Raw genomic sequence first — 13,387 nt, 5'->3', positions numbered from 1 at the left:
ATAAGGGGGTCTATTTTGCGGTGCTTTACAGTCCGACCATCAGACTCCATAGTCGGACTTATTCACAGCAGCAGCACCACCCACCCTCCTGTGGAGGATGTTCTCATGGCCCTGGTAATACTTAAAGGTGGTGTATTTTGCGGTGCTTTACCGTCCGCACATCGGCATCCATAGTCGGACTTATTCACAGCAGCACCACCTGCCCTGCTGGAGGTTCACACTTTAACTTGTTTTACCCTCGTCTGCCTTACACATCCTCCCACACTTGAGCCATCCTCACTCGGACTAAACTCACCCACCAGAACCACATGCCCCTGGGGACCTTGAAGGAGTTTCACAATTATGTTTTGTGGTAAAATGACTTTATTTAAACACATAAATACAACATAGAACATAGAAACATTAACATACAGGTATTTGCACACGTGAATGTCTAAACTCTGTACATTTTGGTCCACTTCCATTCTCCTCGACTGTTGACTATTCCTTTAATCCCGATTTAATTCCTCGTCTGTGGAAGACGACAATTCTGTGGTGTCATTGTATATAACGGTGCTAAGGGCCTCATCAGAGCTGCTTGTGTCCCCTGAGCAAATGTCTATTTCTGAGGATGATTCTTCAGCTTCAGCTCCTGCTTGAACCGCTGCTTCTGCTCCAGATTTAGCTGCTGCAACCAATGAGTCAGTAAACATGTTGCGTATCTCCGCAGCCTCCTTTATGTCCGGCATGAATGCATAAAACCTGTCAGCAGTATGCGTATTGTGGCACATAAAGTCGGATAGCTTTTTACGGTTCACCGGTTCATGGAACTTCTTGGCCTGAAAAAAAAATTAGTGGATGTAACTTGTGTCATGCGGGATGCAACCAGACAATATGTTATATTCTACTTACATTGTCAGCGAGGGCAGTGCGGAGCTCTGTGAACGTGATGGTACCTTGAAGCCCAACATCTTTCCATGCCATTCTCAAGTCGCGGCTTAAATTTTGTGAGGGTCCTCTCCCCTCTGTGAACAGGAAGAATTGGCTATGCCTACAGGGTAAGGTTTGTTTTATCTCCATCCACCTCTTCATCCAATCGAACTCCTGTTTTGACAGGTGCAATTGCGCTTCCCCAAACGCATTGGCCGTCTTGTGTTCTTTGACGTGAATTAAATAGCCATATTCATTCCCCCGTTTTCCCGCATCTATGAATTCAGCATTAGTGAGGTTGGCGTACACACCCGGGCGATGACCGTAGAGGCAGCTCCAATTGAGAGTGATGTACCCATAAAGCAAGTAACGTGTTGCGTTGGTTGGATTGATTGCCATCTGTTCAAGAAGTTCTGGAATGCGCCTCTTAGCAGCAGTCATGCAGGACAAAAGGTCTGCCTGGCATGGCAGATTGTCTATTTTGTTCCGCTTCACAGCCATTTGGTGTACCACTACCTTTCGCTTCAGGGACCGCAGGCCGGACTTCACCTCTTGCGTGATATAGCGCAAATCTTTTCGATTTATCCGGGTCCACGGACATGGTGCGTCACACATGTAATTCACAAAATGTGCCACATTTTTCAGGTAAAAGGCAGCCGTTGTGACTTTCTTCCCAGAATCCATTAAGCTTTGGGGCCAGGAACGGATCCTTTTCACATCTCTAAGGAACAGCCAATTGCACATGAGTGTACGATCGTGTATCATATACAGGATGAATGTTTTGATACGGCTGACCCTTGAAATTGTATTTTCTCTCTGCTTTGGCGTAGGGTCGATTCCATTGAGATGTTCCCCGTAAGCTTTGATGTACTCCTCCATGAGTCCAGGTAGCTTGATCTTCCGCATTGTATTCCCGCGTCCCTTTCCAGAGGACCCGGGGGAGAAATGGGGAGGGACCGATTGTTCAGCCGTGGTCGTGCTGCAGGAAGCTACAGCCACTGATTCATCTTCAATAAACTCAGTGTGTGTCTCGGCCCTCGGTTGATTTGTATTTAGTTGCTTCTGCAGCTTGTAGCGCAGGGTCCTCACCTCATTCAAAAGAATGTCCCTCTCAGCACTTGTTTCCCGACAGTACTGGTTTTCACAGACCGTATGTGGGGAGAGGGCTGGAGGGTGTCCCAGAACGTCCTCATCTGTATCAAATACATCATCCACAGCGGTTCTCATTTCTATAGCAGGGATACTTTGCCGGAGAGCCTGTAGCTTATCCATTGCTACTTTTTTCTTGATCTTACGAAGGGCCACACGTACCTCCTCCGGGGATAGCTCTCTGTGATCTTTGATTAGATGGCGGTCAAGTCTGGTACCGTGATATTCGCATCCGACAATAATACAGGCATGGCACCTTATATTGATCCTTCCATTTGCAATTGATAGAATGATGCTCCTCTCCTTGGTGTTGTACACACGGTGCGTGTTTTTCAGGTGCTTACTCAGAGCTAGGTAGGGCTTCTTGCACAGCGGACACTTTGGAGGCATATCGTATTTAAATGTGTTCGAACACAGAGTGCATATGGGCTTTTCATTCACATTTTCACAAGACAGTTTTGGGTACGACAACGTGGGGATAACAGTACCTTCCGGGCGCTCCGTCCCGGGGGAAGAAAGCATTGAACCCATCGCACCTGCCCCCGGAGGAGGCAGAGGAATCGGGTACCCGGAGGGCGCACGGTGGACGGTCAGGGCGAGGCCGCCACACCGCGCTGGAGTCAGAGTTCCGAGTGTTCGAGCCGGGTCCCGGTGAAACGCAGGACGGAGCACCCGGCATGAGCCTCCAGCAGACCCCCCCGCGCGGTTCCCTCGTCCCTCGGAAGAGGCGGAGAGGTGGGTGTTTTTCATCTGCTGGCGGGTTGCCGGGGAGAACGCCCTGCTCGGGAGCCAGGCTCAGGGTGAGTGGCAGTGGGTACCCGCGCATTTGCCTTTTACAGCGAGAGCACAAGCTGGTCTCGGGGAGGGAGAAAAGAGAGGACCAAGGCCCTCCCCTCAAACACACCCCTCTATTTTGACAAGACAAACGGCAAGAAGAGTCCAATTTATACTCCCCTTGCATTCCTCCAGAGTCAGACAAAGTTAAAGTTAACTTTTGGAAAGAACTGTAGACAAGCGGTGAAAATGGATAAAATGTATCCGGAAATAGTGCCTCATAAGGCGGGTAGAGTCCCCTGACAACTCACCATACATTCCTCCAGAGTCAGAAAAAGTCAAAGTTAACTTTTTGGAGAACCGTAGAAAAGCGGTGAAATGGATAAAATGTATCCGAAAATAGTGCATCATAAGGCGGGTAGAGTCCCCTGACAACTCACACTACATTCCTCCAGAGTCAGAAAAAGTTCAAGTTAACTTTTGGAAGAACCGCAGAAAAGGGGTGAAAATGGATAAAATGAATCCGGAAATAGTGTCTCGTTATTCCGTGGTAACTCCCCTTGAATTCCTCCAGAGGAATCAATACTTAAAGTTTGGTAAGAACCATGATGGGGGTCATTCATGCAACAATTGTATCCGATCCAAAGTGCTCACGCATCGGACGCATTCCTCCATGATTTCCCCATCATCAGAAATAGCCCGTTTTTTTCTAAGTGCTCTCAAAAACCGGGTTTCCGATTTCGTGCAGAAGGTAGCTTGGAAAAGTTGAATGAAAATTGTTAACGGAGGAGGGGAGGTCTCAATTCCCCTCTCCGTTGAAAAGTGCAACGGGTCAGTGGAAATGTCTCCGGGGCTTCCGCCCGAAGCGCCAAAGGGTTGCCCCCCTCACCCGTTGGCACTTAGCCGTTTTTCGAGAATTTTTAAAAACGTAGTTTTCATCAATTTCATCCACATGTGAATCCCCCATCAAATGTACATGAAATGGACACGAGGAAATGTACATGAAATGGACACGAGGAAATGTACATGAAATGGACACGAGGAAATGTACATGAAATGGACAGGAACTTCATTTTATTGGCCGCTCACAGAGCCCCAAAACACGGACTACAGACCTCCAGCATATCTCCCTGACATAAGTACTTCCATAACCTCGAGCACCTTGGGACCCCGGGCCCCCGAACTTAAGCACTCCCCCACGGACTAAACCCAGATGATTACACCCTCAAGAAACTCGTGCCCCTGGTTATATATAAGGGGGTCTATTTTGCGGTGCTTTACAGTCCGCACATCGGACTCCATAGTCGGACTTATTCACAGCAGCAGCACCCACCCTCCTGTACCGGATGTTATCATGGCCCTGGTTATATATAAGGGGGTCTATTTTGCGGTGCTTTACAGTCCGCACATCGGACTCCATAGTCGGACTTATTCACAGCAGCAGCACCCACCCTCCTGTACCGGATGTTATCATGGCCCTGGTTATATATAAGGGGGTCTATTTTGCGGTGCTTTACAGTCCGCACATCGGACTCCATAGTCGGACTTATTCACAGCAGCAGCCCCCACCCTCCTGTACCGGATGTTATCATGGCCCTGGTTATATATAAGGGGGTCTATTTTGCGGTGCTTTACAGTCCGCACATCGGACTCCATAGTCGGACTTATTCACAGCAGCAGCACCCACCCTCCTGTACCGGATGTTATCATGGCCCTGGTTATATATAAGGGGGTCTATTTTGCGGTGCTTTACAGTCCGCACATCGGACTCCATAGTCGGACTTATTCACAGCAGCAGCACCCACCCTCCTGTACCGGATGTTATCATGGCCCTGGTTATATATAAGGGGGTCTATTTTGCGGTGCTTTACAGTCCGCACATCGGACTCCATAGTCGGACTTATTCACAGCAGCAGCACCCACCCTCCTGTACCGGATGTTATCATGGCCCTGGTTATATATAAGGGGGTCTATTTTGCGGTGCTTTACAGTCCGCACATCGGACTCCATAGTCGGACTTATTCACAGCAGCAGCACCCACCCTCCTGTACCGGATGTTATCATGGCCCTGGTTATATATAAGGGGGTCTATTTTGCGGTGCTTTACAGTCCGCACATCGGACTCCATAGTCGGACTTATTCACAGCAGCAGCACCCACCCTCCTGTACCGGATGTTATCATGGCCCTGGTTATATATAAGGGGGTCTATTTTGCGGTGCTTTACAGTCCGCACATCGGACTCCATAGTCGGACTTATTCACAGCAGCAGCACCCACCCTCCTGTACCGGATGTTATCATGGCCCTGGTTATATATAAGGGGGTCTATTTTGCGGTGCTTTACAGTCCGCACATCGGACTCCATAGTCGGACTTATTCACAGCAGCAGCACCCACCCTCCTGTACCGGATGTTATCATGGCCCTGGTTATATATAAGGGGGTCTATTTTGCGGTGCTTTACAGTCCGCACATCGGACTCCATAGTCGGACTTATTCACAGCAGCAGCACCCACCCTCCTGTACCGGATGTTATCATGGCCCTGGTTATATATAAGGGGGTCTATTTTGCGGTGCTTTACAGTCCGCACATCGGACTCCATAGTCGGACTTATTCACAGCAGCAGCACCCACCCTCCTGTACCGGATGTTATCATGGCCCTGGTTATATATAAGGGGGTCTATTTTGCGGTGCTTTACAGTCCGCACATCGGACTCCATAGTCGGACTTATTCACAGCAGCAGCACCCACCCTCCTGTACCGGATGTTACCATGGCCCTGGTTATATATAAGGGGGTCTATTTTGCGGTGCTTTACAGTCCGCACATCGGACTCCATAGTCGGACTTATTCACAGCAGCAGCACCCACCCTCCTGTACCGGATGTTATCATGGCCCTGGTTATATATAAGGGGGTCTATTTTGCGGTGCTTTACAGTCCGCACATCGGACTCCATAGTCGGACTTATTCACAGCACTCTGACCATAGTCGGCCTTATTCACAGCACTTTAACTAAACACATAAGGACATCCAAGTAAGACCTTACTTAGTGCCCCGGCAGAGGTGGGGAGGTTCCAGTACAGTTCCCCTGGTAATATATGTGGTTAAATGAAGCTCCGTAATGTTCTGGACAACATCACATGGGCATTAATGAGCTTCTTCAAACACATTTGGTGTATTTCCAAAAAGCAGTGAAAATACACCTACCAATCAAGTCCTGTAAAATAGCTGTCTGTGTTTATTTCCATCATTCATGCAAAATGGGACCCCTGAGGATTCGGCTCTGTAACGCTTCGGTTCGGAAAGGCATCAGAGTCGAGTTTTCGAGCCGGGTCTGGGTGGATAAAATCTATCCGGACACGCAGGGTTGCCCTCCAATGGTGGGTCAAATTCGCTGATACACAGCAGACCCGTGGTGGGAGGGGGCCATGAGAGTAGGTACCCCGGAGGGCGCACGGTGGGCGGCCAGGGCGAGGCCGCCACACCGCGCTGGAGTCCGAGTTCCGAGTTCCGAGTTTTCGAGCCGGGTCTGGGTGGATAAAATGTATCCGGACAGGCAGGGTTACCCCTCCCACGCAGCACACGCTCCCGGCCATCAGAGTCGAACCCACAGTTCGGAGGAACCAACCACCAGACCACAGACACTAGGCCGGGTCGGCAGAGGCCCTCCAATGGTGGGTCAAATTCGCTGATACACAGCAGACCCGTGGTGGGAGGGGGGCATGAGAGTAGGTACCCCGGAGGGCGCACGGTGGGCGGCCAGGGCGAGGCCGCCACACCGCGCTGGAGTCCGAGTTCCGAGTTCCGAGTTTTCGAGCCGGGTCTGGGTGGATAAAATGTATCCGGACAGGCAGGGTTACCCCTCCCACGCAGCACACGCTCCCGGCCATCAGAGTCGAACCCACAGTTCGGAGGAACCAACCACCAGACCACAGACACTAGGCCGGGTCGGCAGAGGCCATCCAATGGTGGGTCAAATTCGCTGATACACAGCAGACCCGTGGTGGGAGGGGGCATGAGAGTAGGTACCCCGGAGGGCGCACGGTGGGCGGCCAGGGCGAGGCCGCCACACCGCGCTGGAGTCCGAGTTCCGAGTTCCGAGTTTTCGAGCCGGGTCTGGGTGGGTGAAACGCAGGACGGAGCACCCGGCATGAGCCTCCAGCAGACCCCCCCGCGCGGTTCCCTCGGAAGAGGCGGAGAGGTGGGTGTTTTTCATCTGCTGGCGGGTTGCCGGGGAGAACGCCCTGCTCGGGAGCCAGGCTCAGAGAGAGTGGCGGTGGGGTGCCCGCGCATTTGCCTTTTACAGCGGGAGCACGAGCTCGCCTTGGGTAGGGAGAGAAGAGAGGAGCGGAGGCTGCCGAAACAGCCAGGGCCCTCCCCTCGAGTGTTGCTCTGTTTACGCAGGATCATATAGGTAAGCCTGTGATGAAGTAGGGTCGACCCTATATCATGTGAAGCCACCGAACGTTAGCCCCCTTGGGAACCGGTGCCCGGAGCAAGGCCAATTGCTGAATGCCGCAGCCGACGAAGGCCGCTATGCAACAGTGGAGGGTTCGAGAAACGACAGTGTTTGCCGGGCGCACCGCGGCTGGAACCTCCGTCCCGCCGCGGGACCCGTGGTGGGACCCCTGAGTCAGACGGTTCGTCTCGGTCACGCTTCATATCGGGCGGCCCGGGAGGGAAGAGACACGCAGGGTTACCCACACCCCACGCAGCACACCCTCCCGGCCATCAGAGTCGAACCCGCAGTTCGGAGGAACCGACCGCCAGAGCACCGGCACGAGGCCGGGCCGGCGGAGGCCCTCCGATGGCGGGTCGCGTTTGCCATTCGATCAGTGAGAAATCAGGAAAAAAGTCTGACTTAACTTTTGGGAGAACCGCAGAAAAGGGGTGAAAATGGTGAAAATGTGTCCGGGAATAGTGCCTCCTAAGGCGGGTAGAGTCCCCTGACAACTCACCCCACCTTCCTCCAGAGTCAGAAAAAGTGCAAGTTAACTTTTGGGAGAACCGCAGAAAAGGGGTGAAAATGGTGAAAATGTGTCCGGGAATAGTGCCTCCTAAGGCGGGTAGAGTCCCCTGACAACTCACCCCACCTTCCTCCAGAGTCAGAAAAAGTGCAAGTTAACTTTTGGAAGAACCGCAGAAAAGGGGTGAAAATGGTGAAAATGTGTCCGGGAATAGTGCCTCCTAAGGCGGGTAGAGTCCCCTGACAACTCACCCCACCTTCCTCCAGAGTCAGAAAAAGTGCAAGTTAACTTTTGGAAGAACCGCAGAAAAGGGGTGAAAATGGTGAAAATGTGTCCGAAAATAGTGCCTCCTAAGGCGGGTAGAGTCCCCTGACAACTCACCCCACCTTCCTCCAGAGTCAGAAAAAGTTCAAGTTAACTTTTGGAAGAACCGCAGAAAAGGGGTGAAAATGGTGAAAATGTGTCCGAAAATAGTGCCTCATAATGCAGGTAGAGTCCCCTGGCAACTCCCCTTGCATTCCTCCAGAGGCAAAATAAGTTAAAGTTAACTTTTGGAAGAACCATAAAAAGGGGTTAAAATGGTGAAAATGTGTCCGAAAATAGTGTCTCGTTATTCCGTCGAAACTCCCCTTGCATTCCTCCAGAGGCCAGTTCAAAAACTTAAAGTTTTGTAAGAACCGTGATTGGGGGTCCTCCAGGCAACAATTGTGTCCGAAAATAGTGTCTCGTTGTATCCGATCCAAAGTGCTCACTCATCGGATGCATTCCTCCATGATTTCCCCATCATGAGAAATAGGCTGTTTTTTTCTAAGTGCTCTCAAAAACCGGGTTTCCGATTTCGTGCAGAAGGTAGCTTGGAAAAGTTGAATGAAAATTGTTAACGGAGGAGGGGAGGTCTCACTTCCCCTCTCCGTTGAAAAGTGCAACGGGTCAGTGGAAATGTCTCCGGGGCTTCCGCCCGAAGCGCCGAAGGGTTGGTCCCCTCACCCGTTGGCACTTAGCCGTTTTTCGAGAATTTTTAAAAACGTAGTTTTTGATGAATTTAAGATATAATTGACCGTTTGATTTACTTTTTTTTGCTTTCCACGGGTGGGGGTGCACGGCAGGCCGCATATGAGCTCCTAAATTCGGCCCGGAACCTCCGGGAATTGGGTCAATTTCATCCACATGTGACTCCCCCATCAAATGTACATGAAATGGACACGAGGAAATGTACATGAAATGGACACGAGGAAATGTACATGAAATGGACACGAGGAAATGTACATGAAATGGACACGAGGAAATGTACATGAAATGGACACGAGGAAATGTACATGAAATGGACAGGAACTTCATTGTTGATTATTTTAACATGTAATTGACCGTTTTATTTACTTTTTTTTGCTTTCCACGGCTGGGAGTGCACGGCAGGCCGCCGATGAGCTCCCAAATTCGGTCCAGAACCTCCGGGAATTGGGTCACTTTCATCCAAATGTGACTCCCCCATCAAATGTACATGAAATGGACACGAGGAAATGTACATGAAATGGACAGGAACTTCATTGTTGATTATTTTAACATGTAATTGACCGTTTTATTTACTTTTTTTTTGCTCTCCACGGCTGGGAGTGCACGGCAGGCCGCATGTGAGCTCCCAAATTCGGCCCAGAACCTCCGGGAATTGGGTCACTTTCATCCAAATGTGACTCCCCCATCAAATGTACATGAAATGGACACGAGGAAATGTACATGAAATGGACAGGAACTTCATTGTTGATTATTTTAACATGTAATTGACCGTTTTATTTACTTTTTTTTTGCTTTCCACGGCTGGGAGTGCTTGGCAGGCCGCCGATGAGCTCCCAAATTCGGCCCAGAACCTCCGGGAATTGTGGACTAAGCTCCATAAACTGACAAAGTCACCCAGAAATGTCACTTTAATAGCCAAAACATATATAATACAAATACATTTAAATAGTAAAAGGTACAATTGTGCTCCTAATTACCCGCAATTTGATTTATATAGCCCCATGATAGTGAATAGTGTTGAAATGCCTGATTCATATGTTTGTCATGCAGGTTCACTGCTGTAAGCAGGGTCCCACACTCACAGGCAGAGATCCAGGGTGATGCACATGGCTTTCTTACCCAGGAATTAGTGTGTGAATGCTGGGTAAAAGGGACTAGGAGGACCAGCAGGGTGTCACCCAGGCAGAGAGCGCTCTCCAGCACCTCACATGCTGTGAAGCACCACTTGCAAGGAGGAGAGAGCTGGATACAGGGCCATGCACATGGTTAAATCACGCCGTAATTAGTGTCTGGAAGCTGGGTAAAAGTCATGTGAGAGGTCCAGCAGGCTCTCACCCAGGCAGAGAGCGCTCTCCAGCACCTCACATGCTGTGAAGCAGCACTTGCAAGAAGATGAGAGCTGGGTCCAGGGCCATGCACATGGTTAAATCACGCCGTAATTAGTGTCTGGAAGCTGGGTAAGAGTCATGTGAGAGGCTGTGGTGCAGGCTGTCACCCAGGCAGAGAGCGCTCTCCAGCACCTCACATGCTGTGAAGCAGCACTTTTAAGGAGATGAGAGCTGGGTCCAGGGCCATGCACAATGCTAAATCACGCCGTAATTAGTGTCTGGAAGCTGGGTACAAGTCATGTGAGAGGCCGTGCAGGCTCTCACCCAGGCAGAGAGCTCTCTCCAGCACCTCACATGCTGTGAAGCAGCACTTGCAAGGAGATGAGAGCTGGGTCCAGGGCCCTGCACATGGTTAAATCACGCCGTAATTAGTGTCTGGAAGCTGGGTACAAGTCATGTGAGAGGCCGTGCAGGCTCTCACCCAGGCAGAGAGCTCTCTCCAGCACCTCACATGCTGTGAAGCAGCACTTGCAAGGAGATCAGAGCTGGGTCCAGGGCCATGCACATGGTTAAATCACGCCGTAATTAGTGTCTGGAAGCTGGGTAAGAGTCATGTGAGAGGCCGTGCAGGCTGTCACCCAGGCAGAGAGCGCTCTCCAGCACCTCACATGCTGTGAAGCACCACTTGCAAGAAGATGAGAGCTGGGTCCAGGGCCCTGCACATGGTTAAATCACGCCGTAATTAGTGTCTGGAAGCTGGGTACAAGTCATGTGAGAGTACCAGCAGGCTCTCACCCAGGCAGAGAGCGCTCTCCAGCACCTCACATGCTGTGAAGCAGCACTTGCAAGGAGGAGAGAGCTGGGTGCAAGGAGATGAGAGAGGCCGTGCAGGCTCTCACCCAGGCAGAGAGCTCTCTCCAGCACCTCACATGCTGTGAAGCAGCACTTGCAAGGAGATGAGAGCTGGATACAGGGCCCTGCACATGGTTAAATCACGCCGTAATTAGTGTCTGGAAGCTGGGTAAGAGTCATGTGAGAGGCCGTGCAGGCTCTCACCCAGGCAGAGAGTGCTCTCCAGCACCTCACATGCTGTGAAGCACCACTTGCAAGGAGGAGAGAGCTGGGTGCAAGGAGATGAGAGCTGGGTCCAGGGCCATGCACAATGCTAAATCACGCCGTAATTAGTGTCTGGAAGCTGGGTAAAAGTCATGTGAGAGTACCAGCAGGGTGTCACCCAGGCAGAGAGCGCTCTCCAGCACATCACAGCATGTGAAGCAGCACTTGCAAGAAGATGAGAGCTGGGTCCAGGGCCATGCACATGGTTAAATCACGCCGTAATTAGTGTCTGGAAGTTGGGTACAAGTCATGTGAGAGGCCGTGCAGGCTGTCACCCAGGCAGAGAGCGCTCTCCAGCACCTCACATGCTGTGAAGCAGCACTTGCAAGGAGATGAGAGCTGGGTCCAGGGCCATGCACATGGTTAAATCACGCCGTAATTAGTGTCTGGAAGCTGGGTACAAGTCATGTGAGAGTACCAGCAGGCTCTCACCCAGGCAGAGAGCGCTCTCCAGCACCTCACATGCTGTGAAGCAGCACTTGCAAGGAGGAGAGAGCTGGGTGCAAGGAGATGAGAGCTGGGTCCAGGGCCATGCACAATGCTAAATCACGCCGTAATTAGTGTCTGGAAGCTGGGTAAGAGTCATGTGAGAGGCCGTGCAGGCTGTCACCCAGGCAGAGAGCGCTCTCCAGCACATCACATGCTGTGAAGCAGCACTTGCAAGGAGATGAGAGCTGGGTCCAGGGCCATGCACATGGTTAAATCACGCCGTAATTAGTGTCTGGAAGCTGGGTACAAGTCATGTGAGAGTACCAGCAGGCTGTCACCCAGACAGAGAGCTCTCTCCAGCACCTCACATGCTGTGAAGCAGCACTTGCAAGGAGATGAGAGCTGGGTCCAGGGCCATGCACATGGTTAAATCACGCCGTAAATAGTGTCTGGAAGCTGGGTAAGAGTCATGTGAGAGGTCCAGCAGGCTGTCACCCAGGCAGAGGGCGCTCTCCAGCACCTCAGGGACGAGGAGGATCAGCAGGCTGTCACCCAGAATCCGCTAATCCCACTATATCCACGCACCTTCCTTGAAGCTGACATACCAATTCCATTGTGAGGAAGTGTGTCAAATGGCAGGAAGCATTTCATGTTATGCATCTCCAAACACAGAACCTAACCCTAACCCTAACCCTAACCCTAACCCTAACCCTAACCCCTAACCCCTAACCCTAACCCTAACCCTATACAATTCTCTTTACCCAGGGTGATTAAATATATTCTATTAAGATCTGTTGACCCAGTGGGTCGCTCTCCACCTTAAAAGCTCACAGACCTGACTTACCTACCAGTCCTTTTCCCCAAGTTGGGACCGTTTAGAAAAAAACACAGCACCAGGACTGATCACCTGGGGCGGCCTCCCTGAAGTAGGGGTGTCTGGAGATAATGATCGAAACCCCCTGTGACCTTCAGGTTCATTCACTGACGATGTGTTCCAACCATGATAAAGGACTATTTTGTTCACCAAATACTTATATTTGGGCGTACAAAAAAAACTGACTATTTTTCACCAGGGCATTGGAACTTTTGATTCCACAATATGGTTACTAAAAAAGGTGAGGTTTATAATCCTCCATGGTTCAGCAAATAAATATAACATCTTATTTTATCTTATGTACAAAACTTAACTACTCAGATTTATTACCTAAACTCCAATTAATACAAACACTGGACTTTCTTGTCCTTAATTTAAGTTCTGAGCCCGAGCTCTTTGACTTCTTGTTTAATTATAAATAAATCTCCACAAAAGGGCTATCTGACTCACAATTAAAACCATTATAATCCATTTGTAGTACACTTTGATCTGATTATCTGTATTTACTTAGGAATTTATCATTTTATTTTGCTCCCATTTTAAATGGGATATCTGAGGTGTCCCCCTAACACCTTATTTTGAGAGATCTTTAACAACGGTTTAATTCCACTTTTTACATTATTTAGTTATTACAAAATAGTTTCTTTTCATGAGGTATTTCTCTATTCTACACTTCCTTCGGTCTCTCCCCTCTGTCGCCACCAGATGGAGACATGGGAGCTAGAGGTCTAACAGTTCATTGTGGCTATTTTGACCGCTCAAAACACACACAGCGTATTCCTCCTCTCTTATAGCGGACCACTTAGGAGGTGAGGACAATGTTCCTCTATTT

General features: G+C 50.2%; 1 protein-coding gene across 1 annotated transcript; it reads right to left on the bottom strand.

Moving 5' to 3' along the window:
• Window positions 1–332: 332 nt before the first annotated feature.
• Window positions 333–3,536, bottom strand: LOC117535345. The gene is made up of 2 exons (XM_034199794.1): window positions 892–3,536; window positions 333–818 (listed from the first exon to the last, which is right to left on the bottom strand). Exons 1-2 carry the CDS (start codon window positions 2,806–2,808, stop codon window positions 489–491), a joined length of 2,247 nt encoding a protein of 748 aa, XP_034055685.1. The 5' UTR covers window positions 2,809–3,536; the 3' UTR covers window positions 333–488.
• Between the last annotated feature and the right edge of the window lie 9,851 nt (window positions 3,537–13,387).

This window comes from Gymnodraco acuticeps, unplaced genomic scaffold, assembly GCF_902827175.1.
Source record: "Gymnodraco acuticeps unplaced genomic scaffold, fGymAcu1.1, whole genome shotgun sequence".
NCBI classification, from domain to species: Eukaryota; Metazoa; Chordata; class Actinopteri; order Perciformes; family Bathydraconidae; genus Gymnodraco; species Gymnodraco acuticeps.
This window is presented reverse-complemented; position numbering and strand designations above follow the sequence as displayed.